The sequence below is a fragment of the Carassius carassius genome, chromosome 33 (genome assembly GCF_963082965.1).
Source record: "Carassius carassius chromosome 33, fCarCar2.1, whole genome shotgun sequence".
In the NCBI taxonomy this organism is placed as follows: domain Eukaryota; kingdom Metazoa; phylum Chordata; class Actinopteri; order Cypriniformes; family Cyprinidae; genus Carassius; species Carassius carassius.
The window spans coordinates 21,477,037-21,502,702 of NC_081787.1; the positions used below are offsets into that span (position 1 = coordinate 21,477,037).

Sequence of the window (25,666 nt, forward strand, 5' to 3'; positions counted from 1 at the left end):
AGACGAAACAGAGTAAATCGCATGAGTGCGCACTGAAAGACGAGTGAGGAGGAGCCAACGTGGGCGCGCACAAAGATTGCAAAACACTTCTATACTGACATCAAGTGGCTTCAAAGAAACAAGTATAATGATAGTATCAGTTTAATTATAGTTTTTTTATTCTTAATATCTATACATTTTAGAATTATACAGTATATATATATATATATATATATATATATATATATATATATATATATATATATATATATATATATATATATATATATATATATATATATATATATATATATATAAGCTTTTTACGTTTTACACATATGCAAATTGTATCTGACAAATTAATATTAAACACATTTTTCAAAAATGCTTTATATGTTATGTCTTACCTTCTCTTTATTAGGAAGTGTTTGTGTTCTGGTAAAAGTGTCTCCTCCATTAATACTGATCAGTTCTGCTTCTGCAGGCGGAAATTGCGCAGGGAAAACCACTACGTCACTCTTCAGTGTGTCAGAACTAAAACACACGTCATACTGCTGAGCAGATTTGGAGTAAGACCAGCTCCCGTCAGGATGAGTGGTGATCATCGGGGTGCTGTACCTGCCCAAACTTCTGTCTGTCCTGTGGCATTTTACAGCCATCAAACTGATGAGACTCAGTAAAAAGATGACGGACACGCACACAATGGCGATCAGCAGATACAGATTTAAATCCGAGACACTCTCCTCCTTTATCGGCGCATGTCTGAATGTGGTCTTGACGTCACCTGCGCTTTCAACAACCACAACATCGATAGACACAGTCACTGACAGTGAGTTCTCTCCGTTATCACAAACCAAAATGACCAGCGGGTGAGTTTTCAGGTCATTGTCACTCATTCTCCTCTTAGTCCTGATCTCCCCGCTGCTGGTTCCGACTCGGAACAGATTGTTTCCTTTGGGTTCAGAGATGTGGTAAGACAGCAGCGCATTGTAACCAGAATCTGCATCTACAGCCCTGATCTTGGCCACAAAGTAGCCCGCATCAGCAGAATAGGGAATGTTCTCTGTGTTAACGGAACCGAGCTCGGAATAGGGCGCGAGAATCCCGGGACTGTTGTCATTCTCATCCAGGATAAAAACATTTACAGTCACGTTACTGCTGAGCGGAGGAACACCAGAGTCTGTGGCCTGAACTTTGAACGCAAACGTTTTTATCTCCTCATAGTTAAACGACTGTAAACTGTGTATATCTCCACTCTCAGAGATTATGTTGATCATGGATGATACCGGACCGCTTTTCGAGCTTTCTAGTAAAGAATATGTTATTTGGGCATTATCACCTACATCAGGATCAAAAGCAGAAACTGTATGAATAACAGCTCCAATCTGACTGTTCTCTTTCACATAAACATTAATGACGGGCTCTGGAAAGCGCGGCGCGTTGTCATTCACATCAGAAACGTGTATAGTAATGACACTGGTGCTAGAGAGAGGCGGAGTCCCTTCATCTGTAGCTGTGATAGTCACGTTATACTCAGACGCGCGCTCTCTGTCTAAAGGCCCATTAACAACTAAGGTATAATAATTCTTGTACGAGTTCTGAACTTTAAAAGGAGCAGAGCCCTTTATTTTTAACGTTACCTGTCCGTTTTTACCAGCATCATCATCAGCTACAGTTATCATTCCGACCATTGTGTCAGTCGCAGCATCTTCTTTAACAATGCTCACTAAAGACGTCACAGATATCCCCGGAATGTTGTCATTGACATCCATTACCTCGACCAATACTTTACAGTGTGCTGCTTTCGGGTTATAACCTCGGTCTTTTGCTTGTACTCTGAGTTCAATTGCATTTTTCTGCTCGTAATCCACATCTTTTTTTACAGTAATTTCACCTGTTTCTGAGTTTATCGAAAAGGCATCAACATTTTTGTCATTGTTATGATTGACTATCGAATAAATGATTTCACCGTTCACACCCTCGTCTAAATCAATTGCTTGAACAGTTATCACGTGAGTACCACGTGCTGCATTTTCAGTTACTTTGGATTTATACAAAGACTTACTGAAAACAGGAATATTATCATTAACATCCACAACGTTAACTATAATCTCTGTTGTACCAGATTTGGGAGGTTTTCCTCCGTCTACAGCAGTCAGTGTGAGCTGGATAACAGACTGTTTCTCTCGGTCTAAAGCTTTCTGCAGCACTAACTCTGCGGACACACTCTGATCTCCACCGCCCTGTACATCCAGAGAAAAGTGTTCATTTGAACTCAGCTTGTAGTTCTTTACTGAATTACTGCCCACATCCGCGTCAAATGGGCTGGGTAATGGAAATCTCTCCCCTGGAATAGCTGATTCGCTGACATTCAAATTTGTTATTGATGTCCGAAATGCTGGTGCATTATCATTAATGTCAAAAACATTTATCTCAAATCGGTAAATATTCAATGGGGAGCTAATCATGGCTTCTAAAGGCAGAGAACATTTAATATTCTGCTCGCAAATCTCTTCTCGATCAATTCTCTCTCTGACATGGAGAATTCCAGTTTTAGTATTAAAATCAAAATACCTCTTGTTCGGTCCCGGAACAATATCAAACCCTCGTACCTCAAGATCCTGAATATTCAGATTAAAATCCTTCACCAAATTCCCAACTGTAGTGCCTGGGTTTGCTTCCTCCGTCACCGAATACACCAGTTGTCCGCCCGCTTTATTCCAAAGCCAACACAGAAAGCACACAGAAATCCCAACCCGAAATCTTGATTGATCTTTGGACGCCATTTTCTCTAAACCTTCTGGATATGCCAAAGTGATACAAATTCGATAGCATAGTCACCCAGGAAATATTCACAGGAAACTGCGCGCTGCAGCAGCTTCTAGACACAATGGCGAATTCTGAACAAAGCCTCTCTGCTCGGGAAGCTAAAAAATGAGGCGGAGCTTAGTGGAGTCAAGAAGATTGTCCTGTAAAAATGGAAGGCTAGTGACATCGTGCGGACAGCTGCAATCTAAACTGTTTCTAAATAAAGTATTTTGCTGTTTAATCTTTCGGTTATAAGAGCATAATATTAAAATACATTTGATAATACCTAGAACGGAGTATGTGTCCACATCAGACTGGCTATCTAATTTTAACAGTGGCATTGAACGCACTCACTTAACAAGGCTATTTAACTGACAAAAAAAAAATGGTACAAGACACAATAAGAAGGCCCGACTTTATAAGGTTTTATAAAATGATAAACCTAATAATTCATCCTTTACATATTTTTTTAAGAAAAGTATGATTCAAAACGATACATTATATAGGCATTTTATCTGCTCCATAAACAATCCTAGGCTACTATATTTTTGAGGTGTTGAGATTTTAAGAATGCACATTCGTTTGTATTCCGTTTTACAGTTAAGATTACCAGCACAATTTTGGCCCAATTTGGCCTCAACAAAAACAAAAGACACACTAAACAATATCGCAAATCCACTGTCTCGTTCTGCTAATGGAAGAGTTGAAATAGGGCTATTTCCACGGTACAATCCGATCCCATGAAAGTGCGTATCATTAGCATGTGCTGGTTTTGATTTGGCGTACTATTTATATGCAGAACTTGACTTTGACTTGCATATGATATGCAGTGTGTAGGATCAGGGTTGTGGAGCAGATGCTTATCATTTGCACTAGAAAATTGCTTATTGTATGCACGTCAAACACGTGTGTATAATTTGCAAGCCAAATTCAATTTCTGAGTGTCAATAGCACGAATTTATGTTTGTATATGGCATACTACTAACATGCATTTTAATGAGACCACTTCTGTAAACAAAGCAGCGCTGCTCTCAAAAAGACTAGTAATCACACATTTCAACCTTAAATAATATAATAATAATAATAATAATAATAATAATAATAATTGTATTATTCAATTCTGATGTAATTAATAAAACTTTTCATCCACTCACTAATGCCCTAAAAGAACATATGAACATTTGCGTTTTCAGCACCACGGACAGAGTGCGTTAGTGAAAAAGATGAAAAAACTACACTTTAAATCTCCGTGCAACCAAAGTAGATTATTTAAGGATAAATAACGTAAAAAGGATTCTTATTTCCCCTCAAACGTTGTATAAATTTGAATAAGCAATATACAACACAAACAATTCAAAGTAGAAACAGAAGCTCTAACTAAAGCGTTTTCCTCACGTGTAATGAAAAATCTCTTACCTTTTCTTTATTAGGAAGTGTTTGTGTTCTGGTAAAAGTGTCTCCTCCATTAATACTGATCAGTTCTGCATCTGCAGGCGGAAGTTGCGCAGGGAAAACTACTACGTCACTCTTCAGTGTGTCCGAGCTAAAACACACGTCATACTGCTGAGCAGATTTGGAGTAAGACCAGCTCCCGTCAGGATGAGTGGTGATCATCGGGGTGCTGTACCTGCCCAAACTCCTGTCTGTCCTGTGGCATTTTACAGCCATCAAACTGATGAGACTCAGTAAAAAGATGACGGACACACACACAATGGCGATCAGCAAATACAGATTTAAATACGAGAAACTCTCCTCCTTTATCGGCGCATGTCTGAATGTGGTCTTGACGTCACCTGCGCTTTCAACAACCACAACATCGATAGACACAGTCGCTGACAGTGAGGGCTCTCCGTTATCACAAACCAAAATGACCAGCGGGTGAGTTTTCAGGTCATTGTCACTCATTCTCCTCTTAGTCCTGATCTCCCCGCTGCTGGTTCCGACTCGGAACAGATTGTTTCCTTTGGGTTCAGAGATGTGGTAAGACAGCAGCGCATTGTAACCAGAATCTGCATCTACAGCCCTGATCTTGGCCACAAAGTAGCCCGCATCAGCAGAATAGGGAATGTTCTCTGTGTTAACGGAACCGAGCTCGGAATAGGGCGCGAGAATCCCGGGACTGTTGTCATTCTCATCCAGGATAAAAACATTTACAGTCACGTTACTGCTGAGCGGAGGAACACCAGAGTCTGTGGCCTGAACTTTAAACTCAAACGTTTTTATCTCCTCATAGTTAAACGACTGTAAACTGTGTATATCTCCACTGTCAGAGTTTATGTTGATCATGGATGTTACCGGACCGCTTTTCGAGCTTTCTAGTAAATAATATGTTACTCGGGCATTATCACCTACATCAGGATCAAAAGCAGATACTGTGTGAATAACAGCTCCAATCTGACTGTTCTCTTTCACATAAACATTAATGACGGGCTCTGGAAAGCGCGGCGCGTTATCATTCACATCAGAAACGTGTATAGTAATGACACTTGTGCTAGAGAGAGGCGGAGTCCCTTCATCTGTAGCTGTGATAGTCACGTTATACTCAGACGCGCGCTCTCTGTCTAAAGGCCCATTAACAACAAAAGTATAATAATTTTTGTACGAGTTGTGAAGTTTAAAAGGAGCAGAGCCCTTTATTTTTAACGTTACCTGTCCGTTTTTACCAGCATCATTATCAGTGACGGTTATCATACCAACCATTGTGTCAATCGGAGCATCTTCTTTGACATTATTAACCAAAGATGTTACAGAGATTTTTGGAATATTATCGTTAATGTCAACAATTTCCAGAAGCACTTTACAAAGAGCAGCTCTAGGCTTCTGCCCTTTATCTTTTGCCTGCACGCGGAGCTCCACAGCATTTTTTCTTTCGTAATCTACGTCACCTTTCACAGTAATCTCTCCAGTTTCAGGATTTATTGAAAACGATTCTACATTTTTATCATTGCCGTGGTTAACTAAAGTATAAACAATCTGACCATTTACACCCTCATCTGGGTCGCTGGCCTGAATTGTAACAACAGAAGTACCAGGTGGCGAGTTTTCATTTACACGCGCTTTATACAATGATTGACTGAAAACAGGAATGTTATCGTTGACGTCATCCACATTTACGACTATCTGCATTGTTCCTGATCTTGGAGGTTTTCCTCCATCTACAGCGATGAGCTTGAGCTGAATTAATGGCTGTTTTTCTCGATCTAAAGCTTTCTGCAGCACTAATTCAGCAGACACACTCTGCTCTCCTCCGCTCTGAACATCCAGAGAGAAGTGTTCATTCGCACTCAGTTTGTAGCTCTTTACCGAATTACTGCCCACATCCGCATCAAACGCGCTCGGCAGAGCGAACTGCTCCCCTGGAAAAGCTAACTCTGAAATATTTAGTGTTGTCTTTGAGGTAAGAAATACTGGTGGATTATCATTAATGTCTAGTACGTTTACCTCAAATCTATACATATTCATAGGAGCGTTAACAATTGCTTCAAGAGGTAAAGAACACTTTGAATTCTGTTCACATAGATCCTCTCGGTCTATTCTCTCCTTAACGTGAAGAACACCAGTCTTTAAATTCAAATCGAAATACCTTCTGTTGGTCTCCGACACGATATGAAATCCACGTCTTTCGATGTCCTGTAAATTCAAGTTAAAATCCTTAGCTATATTTCCAACTGTCGTGCCTGGATTTGCCTCCTCCGTTATAGAATACACAATCTGTCCATCTGCAAAAATCCCAAATAGAAGAAAGATACAAAAAAATATCCACACGTTCAAAATATGCCCCTCTTTTAAAGCCATTTTACCAAACCATTTCCGTGTATGCTAAATCACAGAAACTCTCCCGCATGTCTGTAAACCCTTTTTTGCAAAATCAGCGAGTGGACTGCGTCCGAGAACAATGGCGTATGACTAACAAAGCCCTTATCCAGGAAGATACAAAAAGAAAAATAGGAGGAGCCTCATCTTGTCAGGAACGCTCAAACAACAGGCAGATGCTGACATCGCGCGGATAAAATAGAAAATTCACCAAGAAAGCAAAACGTTTTTAACCAACCAAATATATAACTAGCTAACCAGAATAAAACCATTTTATATATATATATTTTTTAATTTTTATTTCAATTGAATGGCAAATAAACAAAATATGTAATATATCTGAAATATATTTGCTTAAAGAGCACAAAGAGACACAAATTGAGCTTTAAAGAAGTTTGCTCTGCATTCAGCTAAATGTATCACCTTGTACAAAAAAAAATTGATTGATTGATTGATTGTCTGTATTGCATAATAATATAAAATCTTAATTTCTAAGATAAAAACGCATTACATGTGTAATACGACGGGAAAAATAACTGTTACCAATGAGTTTGGATGCAAAGTGTTCAGCACCACGAAGAGATCCAATTACACCAACGATAAACAAATATGGAGCAATGCAATGTTTACCATGTCTATCGTGTTTAATGTGCACTCTAAACTAAAAACTACAATATTTAGTAACCATAAACGAAATATCAAATAACCAAGACAACACAGAGGATGTCGATTAGATATGTAGCTCGAAATCAAAAGACTTAATTTACCAGTAAAATAAATACTGTATTAAGTTATCTTACCTTCTCTTTGTTAGGAAGTGTTTGTGTTCTGGTAAAAGTGTCTCCTCCATTAATACTGATCAGTTCTGCATCTGCAGGCGGAAATGGCGCAGGAAAAACCACTACGTCACTCTTCAGTGTGTCCGAGCTAAAACACACGTCATACTGCTGAGCAGATTTGGAGTAAGACCAGCTCCCGTCAGGATGAGTGGTGATCATCGGGGTGCTGTACCTGCCCAAACTCCTGTCTGTCCTGTGGCATTTTACAGCCATCAAACCGATGAGACTCAGTAAAAAGATGACGGACACGCACACAATGGCGATCAGCAGATACAGATTTAAATCCGAGACACTCTCCTCCTTTATCGGCGAATGTCTGAATGTGGTCTTGACGTCACCTGCGCTTTCAACAACCACAACATCGATAGACACAGTCACTGACAGTGAGTTCTCTCCGTTATCACAAACCAAAATGACCAGCGGGTGAGTTTTCAGGTCATTGTCACTCATTCTCCTCTTAGTCCTGATCTCCCCGCTGCTGGTTCCGACTCGGAACAGATTGTTTCCTTTGGGTTCAGAGATGTGGTAAGACAGCAGCGCATTGTAACCAGAATCTGCATCTACAGCCCTGATCTTGGCCACAAAGTAGCCCGCATCAGCAGAATAGGGAATGTTCTCTGTGTTAACGGAACCGAGCTCGGAATAGGGCGCGAGAATCCCGGGACTGTTGTCATTCTCATCCAGGATAAAAACATTTACTGTCACGTTACTGCTGAGCGGAGGAACACCAGAGTCTGTGGCCTGAACTTTAAACTCAAATGTCTTTGTCTCTTCATAGTTAAACGACTGTAAACTGTGTATATCTCCACTATCAGAGTTTATGTTGAGCATGGATGTTACCGGACCGCTTTTCGAGCTTTCTAGTAAAGAATATGTTAATCGGGCATTATCACCTACATCAGGATCAAAAGCAGAAACTGTATGAATAACAGCTCCAGTCTGACTGTTCTCTTTCACATAAACATTAATGACGGGCTCTGGAAAGCGCGGCGCGTTGTCGTTCACATCAGAAACGTGTATAGTAATGACACTGGTGCTAGAGAGAGGCGGAGTCCCTTCATCTGTAGCTGTGATAGTCACGTTATACTCAGACGCCTGCTCTTTGTCTAAAGGCCCGTTAACAACTAAAGTATAATACTTATTGTACGAGTTCTGAACTTTGAATGGCAACATATCGCGAACCTTAAGATGAATTTCACCATTCTTTCCCGCATCATTATCCAGTACAGTTATCATACTAACCACTGTACCATTAGCTGCGTCCTCCTTAACAGTATTTACTAAAGAGGTAACAGAAATTTCTGGTGTATTGTCATTTATGTCCATTATCTCCACCAACACTTTGCAGTATGCGGCTCGTGGTTTAAGGCCCCTGTCTTTAGCTTGTACTCTAATTTCAACAGCAGCGCCTCTTTCATAGTCTACAGTGCCTTTAACTGTTATAAGACCGGTTTCAGAATCTATCGAGAATGCATCTACATTACTATCGCTATCTTGTCTCACTAATGAATACGCGATTTCACCGTTTAGTCCTTCATCTGGATCACTGGCGTGAACTTGAATTACGGAGGTGCCAAGCGGTGCGTTTTCTACGACTCGAGCTTTCAATAGAGGTTTACTGAAAACTGGAATATTATCATTCACATCCTCAATATTAACAATTAGATTTATTGTCCCTGACCTTGGAGGTTTTCCTCCGTCTACAGCGGTCACTGTGAGCTGGATCTCTGGTTGTTTTTCTCGGTCTAAAGCTTTCTGCAGCACTAATTCAGCAGACACACTCTGTTCTCCTCCGCTCTGAACATCCAGAGAAAAGTGTTCATTCGCACTCAGTTTGTAGCTCTTTACCGAATTACTGCCCACATCCGCGTCAAACGCATTCGGCAATGGAAATCTTTCCCCTGGAAATGCCGACTCTGATATGTTAAAATATTTCACAGGAGAGCGAAATGTAGGTGTATTATCATTTATATCTATAATGTTTACTTCAAAACGGTAAACGTTTAATGGCACATTGATAATAGCTTCCAAAGGGAGACAGCATTTCAAGCTTCGTCCGCACAGTTCGTCTCTATCGATTCTGTCTTTAATATGAAGAATTCCAGTTTTTGTATTTAAATCGAAATACCTCGTATTTGTTCCAGATACTAGTTGAAATCCTCGATTATGTAAATCCTGTAAATTCAGGTTTAAATCCTTTGCAAGGTTGCTTACTGTTGTTCCCGGGTTTGCCTCCTCCGACACTGAATACACAACCTGCCCGTCGGCGATACTCCCAAAGAAAAACAACATATATAAAGGAATCGCTGGAAGACAATAATGAACCAAAGCTATTGCCATATTGTCTTTGTTTTTAAACGGAAAATTCATCAAGATATCAGCATTTCATTCTAGTTTCGTCTTTTATCCACTAAAGCAGAGAGGAGGCTAAGAGCTGTAGCATTTTCCGAACAAAGCCATTGACGCAACACCCTCTGCGAAAAACAAGGCGGAGACACGCGAACACAAATGTAAATAGATTAACCATGGACTGATGATGACCTCTAGTGGAAGAGCAGAAATAATATACAACTCAAATCATGTATATAAACTGATGAATGTGCGCGGTAAACGTTGTATGATTAAGGCAGACTTTTCCAGAAAAGGCAAATAATAATAAATAAATATCAGTTTAAAAGGAAACTTGATATTCAACAGTGTTGTAGACAGATTTACTAAAAATGTTGTGTTTTACCAGTAAACAAGTTTTAAAAATATATCTTAAGCATTTAACTCTGGGAACTTTATTATTTATTTATCTAAATGTATTATTTATTTATTTATTTTTTCTGTTATTTAAAAATCCACCAAGACAAAAAAAAAAAAAACATTAGGAAGAAGAACAGGGAGTTGAAGATGAAAAAGAGGACTGAAAACAGTTGAAATACCTAGATGGTCCTCAAAGCCACGCATGACCGATAAAAGTCAAGAGTTTCAGCACCATGGAAAGCAAAAGACAGCAGCGGCAAAAAAAAAAAAAAAAACCCACAAATAAATTAATGAATAAACAAAAAAGGGGAAAAAAGAAAAAGAAAATCATCGCAGCTACATTTTTACATTCTTACCTTCTCTTTATTAGGAAGTGTTTGTGTTCTGGTAAAAGTGTCTCCTCCATTAATACTGATCAGTTCTGCATCTGCAGGCGGAAATGGCGCAGGAAAAACCACTACGTCACTCTTCAGTGTGTCCGAGCTAAAACACACGTCATACTGCTGAGCAGATTTGGAGTAAGACCAGCTCCCGTCAGGATGAGTGGTGATCATCGGGGTGCTGTACCTGCCCAAACTCATGTCTGTCCTGTGGCATTTTACAGCCATCAAACCGATGAGACTCAGTAAAAAGATGACGGACACGCACACAATGGCGATCAGCAAATACAGATTTAAATCCGAGAAACTCTCCTCCTTTATTGGCGCATGTCTGAATGTGGTCTTGACGTCACCTGCGCTTTCAACAACCACAACATCGATAGACACAGTCGCTGACAGTGAGGGCTCTCCGTTATCACAAACCAAAATGACCAGCGGGTGAGTTTTCAGGTCATTGTCACTCATTCTCCTCTTAGTCCTGATCTCCCCGCTGCTGGTTCCGACTCGGAACAGATTGTTTCCTTTGGGTTCAGAGATGTGGTAAGACAGCAGCGCATTGTAACCAGAATCTGCATCTACAGCCCTGATCTTGGCCACAAAGTAGCCCGCATCAGCAGAATAGGGAATGTTCTCTGTGTTAACGGAACCGAGCTCGGAATAGGGCGCGAGAATCCCGGGACTGTTGTCATTCTCATCCAGGATAAAAACATTTACTGTCACGTTACTGCTGAGCGGAGGAACACCAGAGTCTGTGGCCTTAACTTTAAACTCAAATGTCTTTATCTCTTCATAGTTAAACGAATGTAAACTGTGTATACCTCCACTGTCAGAGTTTATGTTGATCATGGATGATACCGGGCCGCTTTTCGAGCTTTCTACTAAAGAATATGTTACTCGGGCATTATCACCTACATCAGGATCAAAAGCAGATACTGTGTGAATAACAGCTCCAATCTGACTGTTCTCTTTCACATAAACATTAATGACGGGCTCTGGAAAGCGCGGCGCGTTGTCGTTCACATCAGAGACGTGTATAGTAATGACACTGGTGCTAGAGAGAGGCGGAGTCCCTTCATCTGTAGCTGTGATAGTCACGTTATACTCAGACGCGCGCTCTCTGTCTAAAGGCCCGTTAACAATCATAGAATATTTATTCTTATAAGTGTTCTGTAATACAAACGGAAGGGAATCGGCTATTTTCAATTTTACAGATCCATTTTCGCCAGAATCATCATCTTTTACTGTAATCAGACCAACCATTGTACCTTTTTGTGAATCCTCCTTCACAACATTAACAAGAGACGTTACAGATATTTCAGGAACATTGTCGTTAATGTCAATTATTTCGACCAGTACTTTACAATGAGCTGCTCTTGGAAGCGATCCTCTATCTCTCGCTTGCACGCGTATTTCAAAAGCATTATTTGATTCGTGGTCTAATTTACCATGAACTGTTATTTCACCAGAAACTTGATTGATTGCGAATGACTTGATATTTTTATCATTAGCATGTTTAGTGAATGAATATACAATCTCTCCATTTAGTCCATCGTCCGCGTCACTCGCGTGTACTGTGATAACGGAAGTTCCAATGGGAGCATTTTCTGGAATTCGTGTTTTGTAAAGAGACTTTGTAAAGACAGGAATATTGTCGTTTGCATCTATGATATTTACAATGATACTTATTGCACCTGATCTCGGAGGTTTTCCTCCGTCTACAGCGGTCAGTGTGAGCTGGATCACCGGCTGTTTTTCTCGGTCTAAAGCTTTCTGCAGCACTAATTCAGCAGACACACTCTGTTCCCCTTCGCTTTGAACGTCAATAGAAAAGTGTTCATTTGGACTCAGTTTGTAGCTCTTTACCGAATTACTGCCCACATCCGCGTCAAAAGCGTTTGGTAATGCATACCTTTCCCCTATAAATGCCGCTTCAGATACATTTAATTGTAACGATGAAGAGTGAAATGTTGGAGAATTGTCGTTTATATCCAATACATTTACTTCAAATCGGTACATGTTCAATGGCGAATTAATAATGGCCTCCAATTCTAAGGAACATTTTAAGCTACGATCACATAGCTCCTCTCTGTCTACTTTGTCTTTAATTTGAAGTATTCCCGATTTCATATTTACATCGAAATACCTCTTGTTGGGTCCAGAAGCGATCTGAAATCCACGGTTTTCCAGTTCTTGCAAATTAAGGTTTAAATCTTTTACTATATTGCCTACTGTAGTCCCCGGACTGGCCTCCTCCAACACAGAATACACAATCTGCTCGGAAGATATCCTCGAAAGAAAATAAAATACAGTCATATATATCCACAATATATTTCGTTCCTTTAGTGAATTCGCCATGATCCGTCAGCATCACATCCACAGAAAAACTAAAAACATTAAAACATCCGCAAACCGTTGTAGTAAAATAAATAACGTTCTGCACTGCGATTCAGAAAATCTATATTGTGGCTTCTCACGAACAAAGCCCTCTGCAGCTCAAACGCCCTGCCCCCAAAACGGGGAGGAGTCTCGCAGAGAGAGAGAGAGAGAAAGAGAAAGAAAACAGATAATTTTACTCAGGTCGCTGATGACACCTTGTGGTTATACCTAGGTAGTATGGCAATTACCATTATATATTGAGAGGGTAAATATGTTTGAAGTTAAATGGACAAAGTCTGTCTCCATTTTGCTGAACATCAGCAAAAATGGCTCTGGACAAACTAATGAAATCGCACGAGCTTACTATAAATAATTCAATTAATTAATAAAATTATTTCAAAATAAAATTATTCAAAATTAATAATCTATATTTCAGTACTAACCTAATATTTATTCATGGTTTAATCAGCGTGAACTGAAATTTAAAAAGTCCATAAACACAAACGCTCATGTACTTGACATGCTACAATTAAAAACACGCAAAGCTAAATTTCTAAACAAAAGCAACAATGGAAACTGTCAAATAAATCAAGCCAGCGGTGTGAAATGCATGATCATGATGTTATTTATGGTCAACGCTATCAGCACCATGGACAGCACATATTATTTAGGAGGACGAGACGGGGCAGAGGTCAAATGCAAATTAAAAGATGTAGATCATATTGTGTATGTAAATGAGAATCAAAGAGCCAATAAGCCTACTAATTGCCAACAATAGGTCAATAGTATTTTTACATTACCGTTTTCAGCAACACGGACATAATGCGTTAGTGGAAAAGACGATAATAATAATAATAATAATAAAACATTTTAAGCTTTCGAGCAACAGAAACATTTAAAAGAGAAAAAAAGGTTAATAAGTAAATTTCCCTCAGTTTGACACACACGTTATACATATATAACGTGTGTGTGTGGGCATGTTTTTGTGACATATCAGGACACAACTTTGTATAATGACATGGGTATAACACAGGTATTAAAAGGAAAAGGTGACTTATGAGGACATAACCCATGTCCCCATTTTTATTTTTATTTTTTGTGAGAAAGTAAAAATGCACAAAGTTCCTGTGAGGGTTGGGATTAGGTGTAGGGTAGGGCGATAGAATATATAGTTTTACATTATAAAAACCATAACGTCTATGGGATGTCCCCACTTTTCACAAAAACACACACACACATGTGTGTGTAATCAATATACAGCAAGAATAATGCAAGAACATAAAACAACAGCTCTAAAACACAGCAAACAGAATAACGTGTTTGCTCTCTTACCTTTTCTTTATTAGGAAGTGTTTGTGTTCTGGTAAGAGTGTCTCCTCCATTAATACTGATCAGTTCTGCATCTGCAGGTGGAAATTGCGCAGGGAAAACCACTACGTCACTCTTCAGTGTGTCCGAGCTAAAACACACGTCATACTGCTGAGCAGATTTGGAGTAAGACCAGCTCCCGTCAGGATGAGTGGTGAACATCGGGGTGCTGTACCTGCCCAAACTCCTGTCTGTCCTGTGGCATTTTACAGCCATCAAACCGATGAGACTCAATAAAAAGATGACGGACACGCACACAATGGCGATCAGCAGATACAGATTTAAATCCGAGAAACTCTCCTCCTTTATCGGCGCATGTCTGAATGTGGTCTTGACGTCACCTGCGCTTTCAACAACCACAACATCGATAGACACAGTCGCTGACAGTGAGGGCTCTCCGTTATCACAAACCAAAATGACCAGCGGGTGAGTTTTCAGGTCATTGTCACTCATTCTCCTCTTAGTCCTGATCTCCCCGCTGCTGGTTCCGACTCGGAACAGATTGTTTCCTTTGGGTTCAGAGATGTGGTAAGACAGCAGCGCATTGTAACCGGAATCTGCATCTACAGCCCTGATCTTGGCCACAAAGTAGCCCGCATCAGCAGAATAGGGAATGTTCTCTGTGTTAACGGAACCGAGCTCGGAATAGGGCGCGAGAATCCCGGGACTGTTGTCATTCTCATCCAGGATAAAAACATTTACTGTCACGTTACTGCTGAGCGGAGGAACACCAGAGTCTGTGGCCTGAACTTTAAACTCAAACGTTTTTATCTCCTCATAGTTAAACGACTGTAAACTGTGTATATCTCCACTCTCAGAGATTATGTTGATCATGGATGTTACCGGACCGCTTTTCGATCTTTCTAATAAAGAATATGTTATTCGGGCATTATCACCTACATCAGGATCAAAAGCAGATACTGTATGAATAACAGCTCCAATCTGACTGTTCTCTTTCACATAAACATTAATGACGGGCTCTGGAAAGCGCGGCGCGTTGTCATTCACATCAGAAACGTGTATAGTAATGACACTGGTGCTAGAGAGAGGCGGAGTCCCTTCATCTGTAGCTGTGATAGTCACGTTATACTCAGACGCGCGCTCTCTGTCCAGCGGACCGTTAACCATTAACGAATATCTGTTTTTGTAAGTATTCTCTAATCTAAATTGCCCAGCGTCCTTTATTTTGAGCTTCACCACACCATTTTTACCAGCGTCGCCATCTTTTACTGTGATTAATCCCACCATTGTACCTGGAGACGAATCCTCTCTCACTTCATTAGCCAAAGACATTACGCTTATTTCTGGTACGTTATCATTTAAGTCAATTACTTCGACCAAGACCTTACAATGGGATGCTCGTGGATTTGGGCCTTTATCCTCGGCCTGAACACGAATTTCAATTGCAGCAGTTTCTTCATAATCTATAGGGCCCTTTATGGTTATCTCACCAGTAACTGGACTGATAGAGAAAGCATTTACAGTGTTATCATTATCATGATTTATAAAGGAGTAAATTACTTCACCATTAAGCCCTTCGTCTGCATCTTTTGCGTTCACTGTGATCACAGAAGCACCTTGCGGCGAATTTTCTGGTATCCTCGCTTTATAAAGTGGCTTGTCAAACACTGGAATATTATCATTCACATCTACTACATTAACTATGATCTGCGTCGTACCAGATTTTGGAGGTTTTCCTCCGTCGACAGCGGTCAGTGTGAGCTGGATTACCGGCTGTTTCTCTCGGTCCAAAGCTTTCTGCAGCACTAACTCTGCAGATACACTCTGATCTCCTCCGCCTTGCACATCCAAAGAAAAGTGCTCATTAGGAGTCAGCTTATAGCTTTTTATTGAATTAACTCCAACATCGAGATCGAATGCACTCGGTAATGTAAATCTCTGCCCTGGAAATGTCTGTTCAGAAATATTAAGATACACATTTGAGGTGCGAAATGTCGGTGCATTGTCGTTAACGTCTAAAATATTTACCTCAAATCTGTATATGTTCATCGGCGAACTAACAATGGACTCCAACTCTAATGCGCATTTAGAGCTCCGACTGCACAGCTCCTCTCGGTCTATTCTTTCTCTAACGAAGAGAATACCATTTTTTGCATTTAGATCAAAATATCTTTTGTTAGGTCCTGTGACGACCTGGAATCCTCTCCTCTCAAGGTCTTGTATATTCAAGTTTAGATCCTTTGCTAAATTTCCTACCGTGGTCCCTGTGTTCACCTCTTCCGACACAGAATACATGATCTGCCCGTTTGCGTTATTCCAGTTATTAAAGAAAAACACAACAATAATCCACTTAAAGCTCCAGCAATCATCCGTTAGGTCCATATTTCCTCTTGTTATTAAAACTGTCGATTAAACAAAACATATATCATTTATATATTCCATAGGCTTACTGCTTTCGCAAAGACACCGACATAACAACTCTAAGGCGGTCCAGTCCTCTCGAACAAAGACCTCTGACAAGGCAAGGATCCCTGCCCAAACAAAGGAGGAGCTTTACAACGACACAACATAACTTATACGGGTTGCCACTGACACCATGTGGACAAACATGCTCAATGCTTGAAAATACCCAACATTTTCTGATCTCAAAATTACACATATCATTTTGAATGAATGAATGAATGTTTATTCGGTTACAAAACTCAAGACAAAATGTAAGTAGCAACTACAATACAAACAAACAGGGTAACCGAAAAGGTGTGGGCTGAAGCCAATGGCTTATTACGCCTACCCTATTTACAAAACAACATCTACCCATCAGAAAATAAGCATAAACAATATATTTTAATAAGATAACGTAGAAAATTCATCAGATATTGATAAAAGTAAGCTGCTACTGATTGCCTCCAGATAAACTATGGAGCGTATAATATGACAAAACAAATTTAAATGGTATTGTGTAAATTTGAATTATTGACAAGTTTAATTTAACAAAACTGGAGATTATGTGGCATTTAACATTGTTCTGAATCTGTTTTTTTTTTACTTGAATATTAAAAATTTGAAATTTAACACAACTTAATATTTTTGATGGCAGAGTTATAGACATGTATTTTCAAATATATATTTTTTTGTTCTGAAATCTTAGACTGCAAATGTCCATTTTTATTTAATTTTTTTAAAATAAAATTTTCAAGCTTTCAAGATGAAGAGGAAATTCGTAACATTAAATTCAATAGTCTAAAATCCAATAAACAGAAATTATGATTTTAGAGAAAGTAGGTCAGAGGTAATCCACAGGGAAGAGTAGATGATCTCCGAAAAGTCGAAGGAAGCATTTTGGCCAATTTGTTCGGTTCAAGATCTACCTAATCATGAATCGACCAGAGGTAGCCTAAGTGATTCAATCTACATTTATGGTTTATATACTTATATGTTAGGTTAGCATTCTTAGCATGTGAAACATTTGTCTAAACAGTCTCTGGTATTTGTTTTTTTTATTTGGTGTGAAAGTGATTAGCATGCCACCATGTCTACACAGGACGCGAGTGAAAGAAAAAAAGACAGCAGAGCATAGATTATAATCAGTGATATTTCCTACACGGGATTCTGCGCGGCACAACACCGTGTATATATACGGACACGAAAGCTTGAAGCAACAAAGCGCCCGTTGCAAGAGCTTGGGTGTCAGGAATAACGGGGAATCAGTTTGCTTTTGGGAATTTCACATTCAGTGTAGACAGTATTGATTATAATAAATAGGTTCTGCTGTCTTTTGTCAGACTGCAGGCATCATTTTGTTTTAGTTAAATTTCAAATGTTTAATATTCAACAACAACAACAAAAGTCTAATTCAGAACTATGATTAATGCCACATAATATTCAAGTTTTGTTTAATTACATTTGTCAGTAATTCAAATTTACACAATACAAATTCGGTAAAATAGTATTGTCATATTATGAACTCAATAATAATAATAATAATAATAATAATAATAAGATACTGTGAAAACATGTTAGGCCTATACAATAGATCAAACTGGAATTATACCCATATAGAAACATAATGCAATACATATTGTTAATGAAAAGTTGAATAATAGCATAAAAAACAATAATAATACATTAAAAAGACATTAGAATAAGACATTAGAAATAATCATAATAATGATAATAATAATAATATTAACAATAATAATAACAAGAAAAACAGTTCTAAACTTTATTATGCCTATAACCTAAAACGTGAGCAAATGCTAAATTCTATAATAAATAATAATAATAATAATAATGATGATAATAATAATAATAATAATAATAATAATAATAATAATAATTAAATAAAAACTTCACATAAATATCTGCGCTTCAAGAAACTAGCCTTACCTTTTCTTTATTAGGAAGTGTTTGTGTTCTGGTAAAAGTGTCTCCTCCATTAATACTGATCAGTTCTGCATCTGCAGGCGGAAATGGCGCAGGGAAAACCACTACGTCACTCTTCAGTGTATCCGAGCTAAAGCACACGTCATACTGCTGAGCAGATTTGGAGTAAGACCAGCTCCCGTCAGGATGAGTGGTGATCATCGGGGTGCTGTACCTGCCCAAACTTCTGTCTGTCCTGTGGCATTTTACAGCCATCAAACCGACGAGACTCAATAAAAAGATGACGGACACGCACACAATGGCGATCAGCAAATACAGATTTAAATCTGAGAAACTCTCCTCCTTTATCGGCGCATGTCTGAATGTGGTCTTGACGTCACCTGCGCTTTCAACAACCACAACATCGATAGACACAGTCGCTGACAGTGAGGGCTCTCCGTTATCACAAACCAAAATGACCAGCGGGTGAGTTTTCAGGTCATTGTCACTCATTCTCCTCTTAGTCCTGATCTCCCCGCTGCTGGTTCCGACTCGGAACAGATTGTTTCCTTTGGGTTCAGAGATGTGGTAAGACAGCAGCGCATTGTAACCAGAATCTGCATCTACAGCCCTGATCTTGGCCACAAAGTAGCCCGCATCAGCAGAATAGGGAATGTTCTCTGTGTTAACGGAACCGAGCTCGGAATAGGGCGCGAGAATCCCGGGACTGTTGTCATTCTCATCCAGGATAAAAACATTTACAGTCACGTTACTGCTGAGCGGAGGAACACCAGAGTCTGTGGCCTGAACTTTAAACTCAAACGTTTTTATCTCCTCATAGTTAAACGACTGTAAACTGTGTATATCTCCACTATCAGAGTTTATGTTGATCATGGATGTTACCGGACCGCTTTTCGAGCTTTCTAGTAAAGAATATGTTACTCGGGCATTATCACCTACATCAGGATCAAAAGCAGATACTGTATGAAGAACAGCTCCAATCTGACTGTTCTCTTTCACATAAACATTAATGATGGGCTCTGGAAAGCGCGGCGCGTTATCATTCACATCAGAGACGTGTATAGTAATGACACTGGTGCTAGAGAGAGGCGGAGTCCCTTCATCTGTAGCTGTGATAGTCACATTATACTCAGACGCGCGCTCTCTGTCTAAAGGTTTATCTACCACTAGAGAATAAGAATTTTTGTAATTCATCTCAAGTCTAAAAGGCATTTTGTTAGACACAATACAATTAACTGCACCGTTTTTGCCGCCGTCGCTGTCAATCACTGACACGAGAGCGACAGCAGTGCCAATACTGGAGTCCTCTTTCACTGTACTGAGGAGGGACGTCACGATTATCTCTGGCTCATTGTCGTTAATATCCAGCACCTCCACCAGGACTTTGCAGTGCGTGGACATCGGAGGCTGCCCTTTGTCACTGGCCTGTGCGCGGATCTCAAATGCATTGTTCTCCTCGAAATCTATATTGCCTTTAACTGTTATGCCACCAGTATTCGGCTCAATTTCAAAAATTTCTAAAATGTGATCTTGATCTTTCTTTCTAAGTGAGTAAACGATCTCACTATTGATACCCTCATCTTTGTCTGTTGCGTTTAAAATGATCACAGTGGTACCAATTGGCAAGTTTTCAACAAGACTAGCTTTATATAAAGGGCGACTGAACTCAGGGGCATTATCATTAATATCTAAAACTTTAATAATAATTTGAGATGTGCCTGATCTCGGTGGATTTCCTCCATCTGCAGCGGTTAGTGTGAGCGTGATCACAGGCTGTTTCTCTCGGTCTAGCGCTTTTTTTAGAACTAGCTCGGCAGAGACACTCTGCTCTCCTCCTTTATGCACAGCTAAAGAAAAATATTCATTTTCGCTTAGTTTATATGTGTTCACTGTATTTTTTCCTACATCCGCATCAGACGCATAAGAAAGAGGGAATTTTACGCCTGGCGAAGTATTCTCTGCGATGTCTAAATACTGAGTTTTGTCACTAAAAGTTGGGGCATTGTCATTTACATCCACAATATTAATTTCTATCTGATAAAGCTTCAGTGGATTGTTGATAACCGCTTCTGCATTGACTGTACATTTTGGTGCTTTGGCACAAAGCTCCTCTCTGTCTATTCTTTCGCTCACATACAGAAATCCAGTTTTTAGATTTACCTCGAAATATTTTTTCTTGGATCCCGTGACAATCTGAAACATGCGTGACTCCAGTTCCTGAACATTAAGGTTGAGATCCTTAGCGATATTTCCCACTGATGTTCCCAGATTCACCTCCTCCGATACAGAATAGGAGAGCTGCCCTGATACCGCATCCCAACAACACTCTAAAACAACGAGCACGATACAGGCCACAATAGATTTCCTTCTGTACGGCGCAAACATTATTACATCCAGTGAATCCTGTGCAGTTATCCACGAAATAAAAGACCGTATTCCAAGATAATTAGTGCGAATAAAGAAATATTAGACAATATTCCATTTTAGCGATGAGAAAACAGGAGTCCTTCGTACACTCTGTTAAACGTCCAGTCTCTCTGAAACAAAGCCGTGTGAAATCTCCTCCCAACTTAAACCGGGAGGGGCTTCCAGACACCGGAGACAGCTCGAAATTCAACGGGCTATAGTGACACCACGCGGATTAATGAATTAATATCCTCCAAAAAACATGATACCACAAACAGATCATCATATCAAATTGCAGTTATTTGTCATTTTTTAAACTAATATTATTAGAGAATATTTATATGTGTGTGTGTGTGTGTCCAATATATGAGAGGAAAGAGGGGCATTTTCGTCATCAAAACACAAACTAGTTTGCATTTGCATATTCAGTATACATTTTTCATATTAACAGATATGTTGTTAACACTTATGAAGCCTGTATTTATAATACATTATAAGCCAATTCTTAAGGCATTATAATGAATGAATAATGCATATATATATATATATATATATATATATATATATATATATATATATATATATATATATATATATATATATATATATATATATATATATATAAACTTATAATATGTTGTATCATCTCATTAATAATCATAAGAACAGCTTTAATGTATTATAATATTTATTTGTCGTTATAGATGTTAAGATTATAATTATTTATAACACACAAGGAACATGTTGCATCCACTTACGTTACAATAAATTATATTTCCCATAGTTATAATGTATTATAAGTGTCATATTTTGCCTTTAACATCTGCACAATAACTTGATACATCTTATTTGTTTGTGTTTTTTTTACTGTAAAGTGACAACTACAAAGCTTCATGAAAACATCCAAAAGGCTTTATTATGTGGTCTTATTGTGTATAAGTGGTCATAAATAATAATAATAAATAATTACCAATCATAAATAATAATATTTCTTTCTCAAACAGCGATGAATATTCACTCATTTGATCTGATCTATTTTTTTATTGTAAACTTAGTATGGTTATTTTGATGGCACTCTTTAGACAACTGCATGTCAACTAGCAGATCAATTCCCCTAGATTACAGCAAGGATTACATTATATAACTATACTATTAGACTTATAAACATTAAAATCATCCTAAATTAATTTAAAATTATGCACAAAACAATAACTCATTCTTACAGCATCGCTATCATCATCTCACATTTAACAAGTTTGAAAATACAAAGCAGCCTATTTTCAAATACATACATAATAGCAAAAGGAAAAACAAGTAGTTGCAGTGCTGTTCATCAAAAAGGTCGGGACCAATTCAGAACCACGGACAGCTCCACAAAGCGCAAAATTTTTGATTTATTCAAAAATAATCATATTAAGACATTCCTGTAAATCTGTTTACTTCAGCGAAAAAAAAAACCTATTAACCATTAAGCCACTTTTAACATTTCAAGTCTCAGAAATTAATGTCATTGTCTGTCAATACAACCAGGACAATGAATGGAAACACTAATTTTACAAAACGAAAACAAAGAAGCGCAGTGGAAATACTTTAATCTCTTACCTTTTCTTTATTAGGAAGTGTTTGTGTTCTGGTAAAAGTGTCTCCTCCATTAATACTGATCAGTTCTGCGTCTGCAGGCGGAAATGGCGCAGGGAAAACCACTACGTCACTCTTCAGTGTGTCCGAGCTAAAACACACGTCATACTGCTGAGCAGATTTGGAGTAAGACCAGCTCCCGTCAGGATGAGTGGTGATCATCGGGGTGCTGTACCTGCCCAAACTCTTGTCTTTCCTGTGGCATTTTACAGCCATCAAACTGATGAGACTCAATAAAAAGATGACGGACACACACACAGTGGCGATCAGCAAATACAGATTTAATTCCGAGAAACTCTCCTCCTTTATCGGCGCATGTCTGAATGTGGTCTTGACGTCACCTGCGCTTTCAACAACCACAACATCGATAGACACAGTCGCTGACAGTGAGGGCTCTCCGTTATCACAAACCAAAATGACCAGCGGGTGAGTTTTCAGGTCATTGTCACTCATTCTCCTCTTAGTCCTGATCTCCCCGCTGCTGGTTCCGACTCGGAACAGATTGTTTCCTTTGGGTTCAGAGATGTGGTAAGACAGCAGCGCACTGTAACCAGAATCTGCATCTACAGCCCTGATCTTGGCCACAAAGTAGCCCGCATCAGCAGAATAGGGAATGTTCTCTGTGTTAACGGAACCGAGCTCGGAATAGGGCGCGAGAATCCCGGGACTGTTGTCATTTTCATCCAGGATAAAAACATTTACAGTCACGTTACTGCTGAGCGGAGGAACACCAGAGTCTGTGGCCTGAACTTTAAACTCAAACGTTTTTATCTCCTCATAGTTAAACGACTTCATGCTCTCGATCTCTCCCGTCAATGAGTTTAATTTAAGGAGCGCTGTAACAGGAGTACCAGTGACAGATCTTTGTAGTAAAGAGTATGTTATGTGTGCATTTTCCATGATATCAGCATCAGAGGCCCTTACTGTGGATATAATGGAGCCCACTTTGCTGTTTTCGCGTAGATATGCATAAACTACAGAATTTGGGAAGCGAGGCGCATTGTCATTCACATCAGAGACCTGCACTTGTATTACTTTAACTCTGGACATTGGCGGTGACCCTTCGTCTTCAGCAATAACTGTGATGCTATACTGTGTAACGTTTTCCCGATCCAGCACGCCGTCTAAAACTAATGAATAGTAGTTCTGAAAGGATGACTGTAATTTAAATGGACTGGAGCTGGCAAGGCGAACGCGTACTGCTCCGTTATTACCTGAGTCTGGATCTGATACCATCATTAGGGCAATTACTGTTCCCCTTTCCGCGTTTTCCTCTACCGGGCTAAGAAGTGATGTTACAGTCACATCTGGGGGGTTATCATTAATGTCTAGAACCTCTATTAAAAGCTTAGTATAACCTGCCATAGTCACTGGACCTTTATCGGTGGCTTGAACTCTGATTTCAAAAGCGGCCTTCTCCTCATAATCAACATCACCCTTAATTCTAACATCTCCACTTTGCGCGTCAATTTCAAACATCTCCAAAATATTTTGGGGTGTTCGACTGATAAAGGAGTAAACTATCTCCGCATTCAATCCTTCATCTAGATCTCGAGCCTGTAGTCTAGTTACTGTGGTGCCAATTGGCGCGTGTTCGGCAATGGAGACTTTATATAATGGTTTACTAAAAACTGGAGCGTTGTCATTTGTGTCTATCACATTAACTTCGATCACAACGATTCCGGTCCTGGCAGGCGATCCGCCATCAACCGCAGATACTGTGAGCTCAAGCCGTGGAGTCTTCTCTCTGTCCAAAATCTTTTGAAGCACTAACTCTGCGAAGATCGTTTTATCAGCTTGAGTTTGTACATCTAAAGTGAAGTAATCATTAGATGTAAGCTTGTAAGTTTTTACTGAATTCACTCCAATGTCTGCGTCATGCGCGCTCTCCAGTGGAAAGAGCACACCAGGCGCGGTGCTTTCACTGACATTAATCACTACAGAGCTCATTGGAAACACTGGAGAGTTGTCATTAATATCGAGAATGTTTATTCTTACCCGGTAGAGTTTTAATGGACTGTTCACTAGGGCTTCCAGATTAACGGAGCACGAGATTGTGCCTGCGCACAGCTCCTCTCGATCGATTCTTTCGCTCACCTGCAAAACACCCGTCTCTATATTTACACTAAAATACTGCTTTTTAGAGCCTGACACAATACGGAAGCCCCTGGATTGCAGATCTTTTACTGAAAGGTTAATGTCTTTAGCTATATTACCGACTGTGGTTCCCTTTTTCACCTCCTCCGATACACTGTATGAGATCTGTCCGGTTGCAGCCTCCAATAATTGACAGGTCAAAGCAAATGAGAAGCAAGCTAGTAAATGCCTCTGTGTAGAAATAAGCATGTTTGCTTATTTATTCTCCCCAATAATCCTGAAAATTGCCATCAAAATTGATGAAAAATTGAGTTTAATTTCAGATGAATAAAGGATCCGTTTCGGGGCACCAGAGACAAAAGGAAACAACCAAAGCTCCACTTCTATGTTCAGGTTAAAACCATAGCGACAATAAATCCAAAAATATGGAAGTTTTGCATCCGTCAAAAATCCTCAAAAATTGGTTCAGAACCGCAAACAATATTCCAAATATTTCTAGATGGTTTTTCACATCCGAGCCCGACGTTCTAGAGGTTTAATACAAGAGACATACGAAGGAGAGGGCGAGAGAATCAGAGAGAGCAGAGACAGAGAGAGGGGGCTGGTCATGATGATGAGGAGAAGAGACACGCCTTTAACACAGCCAGTGGAACAAGAGTGACACATAGTGGCCTCCACATTAACTGCAGGTAATGATTCAATTTAAAAGTAACATGAGTGTAAGTAAAACACTTGAGAAATTGCACTGATATATTCGACTTAAGTATTAATTTGAGGAATTTGCACTTTACTAGAGTACTACTGAAACTGAATACTTTTTTCTTACATTTGATATTACCAAGATCAAATCACTTGTTTTACTCTTTACTT

At 39.3% G+C, this 25,666-nt stretch overlaps 3 protein-coding genes across 9 annotated transcripts in view; all 3 read right to left on the minus strand.

Moving 5' to 3' along the window:
- LOC132113959 (protocadherin alpha-C2-like) overlaps positions 1 to 25,666 on the minus strand; it is a 96,290-nt gene that overhangs the window by 33,576 nt on the left and 37,048 nt on the right. Inside the window, exon 1 of one of the 7 annotated variants that reach the window (XM_059522052.1) lies at positions 20,816 to 21,193. The exons of 4 other annotated variants lie outside the window; for them this stretch is intronic. In XM_059522052.1, coding sequence (XP_059378035.1) covers positions 20,816 to 21,040 — 225 coding nt within the window. In that variant the 5' untranslated portion in view covers positions 21,041 to 21,193. Of the gene's footprint in view, positions 1 to 2,591; positions 2,863 to 7,400; positions 9,891 to 20,815; positions 21,194 to 25,666 lie in introns of those variants that run through there. 2 more of the 7 variants (XM_059522045.1, XM_059522053.1) reach the window with 2 other exon arrangements.
- Positions 10,532 to 13,073, minus strand: LOC132113961 (protocadherin alpha-3-like). Its single transcript, XM_059522054.1, has one exon. It carries the CDS (start codon positions 12,920 to 12,922, stop codon positions 10,532 to 10,534), a length of 2,391 nt encoding a protein of 796 aa, XP_059378037.1. The 5' UTR covers positions 12,923 to 13,073.
- On the minus strand, positions 22,540 to 25,335 carry LOC132114314 (protocadherin alpha-3-like). The gene has a single exon (XM_059522423.1). It carries the CDS (start codon positions 25,043 to 25,045, stop codon positions 22,652 to 22,654), a length of 2,394 nt encoding a protein of 797 aa, XP_059378406.1. The 5' UTR covers positions 25,046 to 25,335; the 3' UTR covers positions 22,540 to 22,651.